Source organism: Gymnoscopelus braueri (genome assembly GCF_963280865.1).
Source record: "Gymnoscopelus braueri genome assembly, chromosome: 6".
NCBI lineage: Eukaryota > Metazoa > Chordata > Actinopteri > Myctophiformes > Myctophidae > Gymnoscopelus > Gymnoscopelus braueri.
In genome coordinates, this window is record NC_137607.1 from 50,834,483 (window position 1) to 50,843,332 (window position 8,850).

General features: G+C 46.5%; 1 protein-coding gene across 1 annotated transcript; it reads right to left on the bottom strand.

Annotated features, from left to right (window-relative positions):
- Positions 1 to 684: 684 nt before the first annotated feature.
- LOC308086996 (transmembrane protein 128-like) lies at positions 685 to 1,290 on the bottom strand (the record flags this gene model as incomplete). Its single annotated transcript, XM_080430636.1, has 1 exon — positions 685 to 1,290. The coding sequence occupies one exon, from the start codon at positions 1,288 to 1,290 to the stop codon at positions 685 to 687; it is 606 nt and encodes a 201-aa protein (XP_080286762.1).
- Positions 1,291 to 8,850: the final 7,560 nt, after the last annotated feature.

An 8,850-nucleotide genomic window follows, 5' to 3' on the forward strand; every position in this document is an offset into this window, starting at 1 on the left:
ATAGACGGTCTGAACTTCACCCCAGTAAGGTGAGGAGCATCAACAGGCCCATAGACGGTCTGAACTTCACCCCAGTAAGGTGAGGAGCATCAACAGGCCCATAGACGGTCTGAAATTCACCCCAGTAAGGTGAGGAGCATCAACAGGCCCATAGAGGGTCTTAACTTCACCCCAGTAAGGTGAGGAGCATCAACAGGCCCATAGAGGGTCTTAACTTCACCCCAGTAAGTTGAGGACCATCTTAACTCAACCCGATCTCACATGACTTAGTATACATTGCACAAGTGTCATTCCGTGCATAGACACCTTGAAAACCCGAAAATCCGTGCATAGCCGCCTCGCATCTCCTCCATTGACTAAACCATTGCGGAGGCGCAGTCTCAAGCGAACTGGAGCCACGTGAGGGACCACCGAGTGAGCTAAAGCGAGCGAGATGCCGCCCCGAACGTTGCGACGTTCGCTTGAGACTACTCAGCGCCGTTTGAGTTATGTACCGATAGGCACAGAATCGTACATTTTCTTGTGAAGACCGCTCTGCTTCCGGGTTGCAACCGGTTACGCCCACCGTGGGACTCGCCGTACATATGCACAGATTTTCTGGTTTTCTAGGCGACTATGCACAGTATGACGTGCACTGGGTCTGTGCAATGTATACTAAATAGTGTGAGATCAGGCTGCTTAACGTCACCCCAGTAAGGTGAGGAGCATCAACAGGCCCATGCACTGAGTGGACATAATGAGCGGAGTGAGGAGGCGCCAGACGGGCCACAGCGCCACGTTCAGACAGAAAGACGCCGCGGCGAAGGCCGCGGTGGTGACGGGCAGCACGGCGGGGTACTCCTGCTCGTAGCGCCGGACGCCCCGGAACCACTCCAGGTACACCACGCAGAACGTGCTCAGACACAGGCAGACGCCGAGGAGCACGAGGCCCGCGTCCAACCACCGCTGTTTGATGTCCTCACTGTACAGGACGACGCGGACAAAGTCCACACAGTAGGTGACGCAGACGGAGGCGAGGATCCAGAAAACCGAGTGTCTGTTGAGACGAGGCAGGGGCGTCGTGTCGGTCTGCTCTGGGCTCTTTCGAACGAGCTCTCCACCGGACTCCTCTTCCTCTCCCCCTTCCTGCAGCAGAGAGTCGGCCTCTCTCTTAAACCTGTTCCTCAAAGCCGTCAACTGTCTGTCGGAGAGCATGTCGGTAGAACCAACACAGAACCCGCTGGCGGGGTATTTGGAGGCGGGGCTACGACATGGGTCTGATGTCAGAGCTATGGCGTCAGACATCTCCATGTTTGGGCATATCCACTGAGAGACAGCACATGCAGACAGGTTTAACGTACTGTGACGCGTTTTGAGCTTGTAGATCGTCTATTTTTGAAAAGAAGTAACATAAAAAAATAATAATAATAATGCATTTAGTTATACTTATGTTAACTTTATGAACTTACATACAAATACATTGGACATAAAAGACAGAGTGTTAATACTAGTCATTAAACTACTAATATAGACTGAAGTAATTAAAGCGGGTCATGTTTGCATGTTAGGAATTGTAACAGCTGAAATCAATAATATATCACTATTCTGATATTAACCTGCGGGCCGCATTAAGTGAAGGTGGGGGCCGACCGTTGCACATGTAAGGTCGACATGCAGGTCATAGGTCACAGAAGCAAATACTGTATGTTCTTCATGGTGGGAGGCATAGGTGTAAAATAATTCATGGCTGTAGGTCAAAGGTCGTGAGTTATGCCTGTTAGAAGTCAGCATTTTCCTTTTTTGTTTTAATTTACAGTAGCCAATTATTTTTTTACCCCTTTTTCTCCCCAATTTAGTCGTTATGCCAATTAATTCCTCCCCACACACATTTCTGTGTTGTCACTGCTGTTGTATCCTACTGACTCACCTGCCAGTGAGGAGCCCCCACCAGGAGGACGTAGAGCCTAAGTCCTACTCCCGCCCAACACTCCCCGCTGACAGGTGCCCCCCCCCAGCCCGTAGGAGTACGTGCAATGACCGATATAACCCTCCTCCTCCCCGCCCGGCTTCCCTCCCCTGAACACGGGCCAATTGTGTTTGTATAGACTCTCGACAAAGCCGGATGCACCACGGTGGAGTTGAACCCACAACCTCCGTGGTGGTGGGCAGTGACTTTACCACTGCACCACCCGAGCGCAGAAGTTAGCATTTTCGATCGATTGCTATAGCGCCCCCCTTTGGCCAATCAGAGAAAGATTCAATCATTGCCCATGTGACATGCCCCCTCTACCATTCAACAAAGTTTTATGAAAAGTGACTGAACTGTTACGTCTTAACTGCCAAAAACCACAGAAGAAAACTATGAAATACAATTACCACAAGACATTAACTCTCTAGCGCCCACATGTGGTTTTAATGGGCCCATAATGCAGGGCCAGCCTCTGCTTATGTCTACTGATAAGCATACAACATGTTGTGGCGTTACGTGAAAAAGCCTTATTTTGTAAGTATTTGCATTTGTATGAGTCCTAAACTCTCCAGGTTCACAACGTGACAACGGCAAACAATTTGCTACATACTGGAAGCCGGGAAGCCAAAGGGTTGGGTCGACCAATCAGGGAAGCCGAAACCAGGCATTGGTTTATCGATTTCCATGACTGGCCAACCAAAACACATTGGCTGCAGGGATTGGCTGAGCTTCATGTGATGTTTGTATTGCTGTACCAATACAAGTGATACAGGAAGACTAATCTACTTTAATCTATACTCTAACACACTTTATTCTACTTTGATCTACTCCACTTTATTCTACAGAGTTGTTGTTACGAGATGTTCCACTGGACGGCACGTCTGAAAGGATCACCGGCCACGCAGCACCGTTTCCCTGCGGTGTCAGTAGGACACGAGGTCTACTCCTTTGAAGGTTCCCACAAGAACCACAGCGATCAGATGTGCGTCCACGTCTTAAACACAGTGTCTTTACGCTGGAGGGATTTGCCTCCAGGGACACACGGCGGTGCTGATAGAAGATACCATCTATATCTGGGGGGGTTGCGAGGTAAATATGTGCAGGGACGATCTGTACGCGTTTGACGTGGACACTCACAGGTGGCTCAGTCCCGAGGTTTCCGGGAGCGTCCCGGAGGGGAGGAAGGAGCACTCGGCCTGCGTCTCGGGGAAGGTCATGTATATCTGTGGAGGATTCGACAAGGAGATGAGACACACGTATGACCTCTACAAGTTGGACACCGCCACGATGGTCTGGTCTTTGATTAACGCCGGAGGCATTACACCTCCACCGGATAACTTATGGAACTCTGCCACCATCATCGGGACAAAGATGTTCGTGTTTGAGGGCGAAACGTTGATAAGCGAGTACCTGCTCCTCCGAGTGTTTGACACAGAGACTTCCCAAAGGATACTATCATTCTGCCTTTTCCTACAACGGAGAGCTGTACGTGTTTTGTCGCAAAGTCCGTCTAGAGGACAACTTTGAGTACTTCAGCGATCTGTTCATACTGGACCCACAGACCTTCAGCTGGAAGAAGGTTGAGCCCAGAGGGGAAAGCCCTAGCTGGTGGTCTCAGCCCTGCTGTTGCCTGCTGGGAGATCGTGTCGTCGTCTTCGGAGGAGCAAGTCATCAGAAAGCCTTTTCTGATGACCTGTACATCCTAGACTTAAGTCCTAGCCTTAAGACGTTATGTAAGCTAGCAGTTATTCAGGACGGTCTGGAGCGGTCTTAACTCCCACACAACATCAGGTGGGAACTGGCGGTCATGACAGGAACACAGCAAGATCATGAAAAAAACACAACACAGGTACAGATGTAAACAGATTGCCTTCAACAACATGCATTCTTTTTTCTTTTCTTATTTTGTTTTCTTTTCAATAATATATCATGTGTTTGAATTTTTCATAGTATGTTCTTCTATTTGCCATAATATAAGTCATTTGATTTCATTTGATCCATAGACCAATTATTTGTTTACCAACATTGAGACTGGACGCACGAGTGATTGTTTCACGCAATCTTATTCTCGACCTGTTGTTTTGGGGTGTGCTGGTTTCAGCACACCCCAACCCCTCTCGTGTGTTTGCTAGTGAGGCGCGTCCTCACTAGCCACCAGGCCTGCACGCCAAACTCCACCTGCCCCCTGGTTGTCGGACTCAGTGCGGACTGAGAGACGGAGCCTGAGAGTGGCTGAGAAATGGCAACCTCCTGGAGGACCTTCTCACCTTCCAATCTCTCATTTTTACTTTTTCCTCCTCTCTATCAGCTGCTAAAGCTGCTTTCTTCTGCACTAAAATTCAGGCTTCTGCTTCCAACCCTAAAAAACTCTTTGAAACTTTCTCCTCTCTCCTGCAACCACCACCCCCTCCTCCCTCCTCGTCCCTCCTCCCTGACGATTTCGCCAACTTCTTTGACAAGAAGGTGAACGATATCCGATCCTCCTTCCCTCCTCCCCTGGCTGGTGCCCTGCGCACTACCCACACCGTCTGCCTGCCCCCCCCCCTCTCTACCTTCATCTACTCCTCTTCCCCCCCCCTCTCTATCCCACTTCTCTCCCCTCTCCCCTAACAAGGTCCTTCTCCTTGTTACCTCTAGTCGCCCCACCTCATGCTCTCTGGACCCGGTCCCATCCACTCTGCTGCAGTCTATTGCACCTGAACTTCTTCCCTTCTTAACCCACCTTATTAACACCTCTCTGACGTCTGGCTACTTTCCCTCTACTTTCAAGACTGCCAGAGTAACCCCCCTCCTGAAGAAACCGACACTTGACCCCTCTGAGATCAAGAACTACAGACCGGTTTCCCTTCTATCCTTCCTATCTAAAACTCTCGAACGTGCTGTCTTTAAACAACTGTCCTCCTACCTCCACCAGAACAACCTCCTGGACTCCAACCAGTCTGGGTTCAAAGTGGGTCACTCGACAGAGACTGCCCTCCTGGCAGTGACGGAGTCGCTCCATGCCGCTAAAGTGAACTCTCTCTCCTCCGTCCTGATACTCCTGGACCTGTCTGCAGCGTTCGACACGGTGAACCATCAGATCCTCCTCTCCACCCTCGAGGGGATGGGTGTCTCAGGCTCTGCACTCTCCCTGTTTGCATCCTACCTGACGGGTCGCTCCTACCAGGTGATGCTGAGAGGGTCTGTGTCAGAACCACACAGGCTCACTACTGGGGTTCCCCAAGGCTCGGTTCTGGGTCCTCTTCTTTTCTCTCTCTACACTACATCTCTTGGTGCTGTCATCCATTCCCATGGCTTTTCCTACCACTGCTATGCCGATGACACCCAGCTGATCCTCTCATTCCCCCCCTCTGACACACAAGTGGAGGCACGCATTGCTGCTTGTCTGGCTGACATCTCGGAGTGGATGTCGACGAACCACCTGAAGCTCAACCTGGACAAGACCGAGCTGATGTTCCTCCCGGGGAAGGGCTGTCCGCACCGAGACATGGCCATCACCATTGATAATGCTGTGGTGACGTCAACTCGGACTGCGAAGAATCTGGGTGTGACCTTGGACGATCAACTGTCGTTCTCGGCTAACATCGCATCAGTGACACGGTCCTGCAGATTCCTCCTCTACAACATCAGGAAGATTCGCCCCTTCCTCACGGAGAAGGCAGCCCAAGTGCTCATCCAGGCTCTTGTCATCTCCCGCCTGGACTACTGCAACTCCCTCCTTGCTGGTGCTCCGGCATCAGCCATTAGACCTCTGGAGCTTGTTCAGAAAGCTGCGGCTCGTCTGGTGTTCAACCGCCCCAAGTTCTCCCACACAACTATCCTTCTCCGTTCTCTGCACTGGCTCCCCGTAGCGGCTCGCATTCAGTTTAAAACCCTGGTGCTAGCCTATAGGGCAGTGAAAGGAACAGCTCCTTCTTACCTCTGCGCTATGGTCGTTGCCTACACCCCCGCCCGACCACTTCGGTCTGCCACCTCGGGGCGACTGATTGCCTCGTCACTCAAGGGTCCTTCTGGTCGATCGACACGGTCACAACTTTTTTCTGTTCTGGCCCCACAGTGGTGGAATGAACTTCCCACTGATGTCAGGACAGCAGAGTCACTGCCCATCTTTCGCCGCAGGCTGAAAACCCACCTCTTCAGGAAATACTACCCTTCCTCTTTGCCTGGCCTACTTGTTGTTAACTAGTTGTACGAACTCTTGTTTTATTTTTGTATTGTTTTATTGGATCTTTGTTTCTCTTCTTTCTTTTCTACATTTATTTGAAGACTATAGTGGTATTTAGCTCGTGCTCATTTGATTTTGCTATTTTGTCTCACCTGTTTAAGAAAGTAGGTAGCTGATATATTGCACTTTTACCTTAGCGCTAGGTATACTCTTGGTTGCTTGTTTTTGCAGGAAATGCACTTAAGACTTCTGGTGATTAGTAGTTTCGTTCCCTTCCTATGTTGAATGCACTTATTGTAAGTCGCTTTGGATAAAAGCGTCTGCTAAATGACTGTAATGTAATGTAATGTCCTAGCGAGACCTGACAGAATGGGTTTCATTTGAGCGCATACTGGTTGCACGCATACTGGTTCTTATCAGTGTGACATCGTCTGTTAAGGGGTCTATATGTCTCTGCTTTGAATACAAGTAACACCAGTGATGGAAGAAGTACATAATATTACATGTTTAAAGTAAAAAGGTATCAGCATCTAAATATACATTATATATAAGTACCAAAAGTAAAAGTAGGCTGTTTTCCAAATCTTTGGAAAACAGCCGATATATAAGCTCACAATGCGTCGCATCGCGAAGCATTGTGAGCTTGTAGATCGGTTATTTTCAAATGGCTATGGTATATCCAGGACTAAAAGTAGCATTTCAAACATGAGAACATGGATTTCCATGATATTCCATTTAATTGGTAAAATACTCGAAGGTTTGTATTTAGAACTGAGTTTGACCTTTGATCAAGTACTGTAAGCTAGGGAGAGATGTCACCCAACTTTGTGTGGGCTCAGCTGTAATGCAATCAGTTCAGAGTTCCTGGCCATTGTAGAGTCCAGGTAAGAGGTGAGAGGCACAACAGTCGTTTTGATAAACCTTTTGTTCCTTGGTTCAGAGGCATTGACACCCTCTGTCTTGTCTTGATTATCAGGGCAAGGCTTTTGTATTCATTTAAACTAATCAGAGTAATCATTGTTCCTTCCTGGGCCGATCAGCTACAGACAGGAAATGTGTAGTGAATGGTTAGAAGCCAGGTCAAGATGACTGGGTAAACAGTTAAAATATATACACTTTGGTTATTCTTCTTTCTTAGGTCTTAAGTGTGTAGTTAAAATGATTAAAGTCTGGATAACTAGGACTTGTGTTGTTAACAAAGAGAAATGTCATTTAAGGAAAATGTTCAGTCTTAAAGTAACTGTGGTCTTTGTTGACTCATTGTATTTCTAACTTCTGTTTGCAATCATGAATACATGTGTGTGGACTTATTTTGAAGATAATAAGATGTTAAACAAAGATTTCATAATATGAGCTTGTGTAAAAGTATAGTTTTATAGATAAGGGTTCAAGTAAATTGTCACATGTTTAAATCTAGGCAGATGCTAATTCCTTGTGATGACTGAGAAAGGCTGGCCTTTTGTTTCTAAAAGCCTGTTTGTGAGTGGTCAGAAGGAGGACTGGGAGGTAGGTCCTAAGTCAAATGTCTGTCTGTATAAAGTGCAATGTTTTAGTGATTTAGGTACACTCTGTGATTGGCAATGCAGATGTCACGTCGATGGAAATAAATACATTTCTATGGACAAACCCTCTTTCAAACTGGATTCTTGCACTTAGGGAATAGTTATGGAATAGTGTTGTTTCCGCCTGGTCAATTGGACCATATACGACATGGCCAAAATGTATATAGGGCTGAAGTGGTTAATGTATGTTTTGTAATAATAATACAAATCTACAAAGTAACTAAAGCTTTCAAATAATTGTGGTGGAGTAAAAAATACAATATTTGCCTCTGAGATGTAGTGGAGTAAAAGTACTGCAAATTGGAAATACTCCAGGTAAAGCAAAAAATACCTCAAAATTGTGCTTAAGTACAGTACTTGAGTAAATGTTACTTTCCACCACTGAAAAGTACACACAGAGTAAATTAATTACTTAAAGTCTGAGAGTGTACAAATGTAACTAAATGGACCCTTCCTTGTCCAGTTGGTTACATTTGCACACTCAAGGATAAATTAGATTAGATTTGACTGTGTAGGGGCAAATCCTTTTGATGAACACATATCTGTTTTAAATATCTTTGACTTCAAAATAGACTTATATTCTCACAGGAAACTCACTCAATTAAGAAGGTTGAGGGATAAACCTGCTATGGGCTGGTAATTGGAGCCTGCTGAAAATTATTACAAAAAACAAAAACCGCAAAAGGTAAAAGGGTCATGCATGGCTAAATGTCTTAAGCACTCAAACCATTAGTTTGCAAATTATGGGGAAGTAGGGGTATGTGACCATCAAAACTCATTACTGAAATATTTCTTAATTATTTTACACCATTTAAAGACCTCATGCAATGAAGTGTCTGCAGGTGTTATCAATGTGTCAATAGACAGACAGATGTGTACCTATGGGCAAAATCTTTGATTTAAAAAAAAATGTAATGTGCGATGAAAGTGCTGACTTTACTGATAAGACCCAATTATTGAAATTCCAAACATGGAATAGACTTGGATCATGCTGCATTGATGCCGGCATACATCAAGCATACAGTGGCTGACTTGCCAGTCTCCAGGTTTTCTTCAGAATAGGTAGGACACTGATTTAATTAATAAAGAAAATGCTGTCCTTTAAAAATGTTTAGCACACTGGCACAGACACTATGGCACATAAGGAGGAGTCCACTAGTTAACAATTAGGGCCT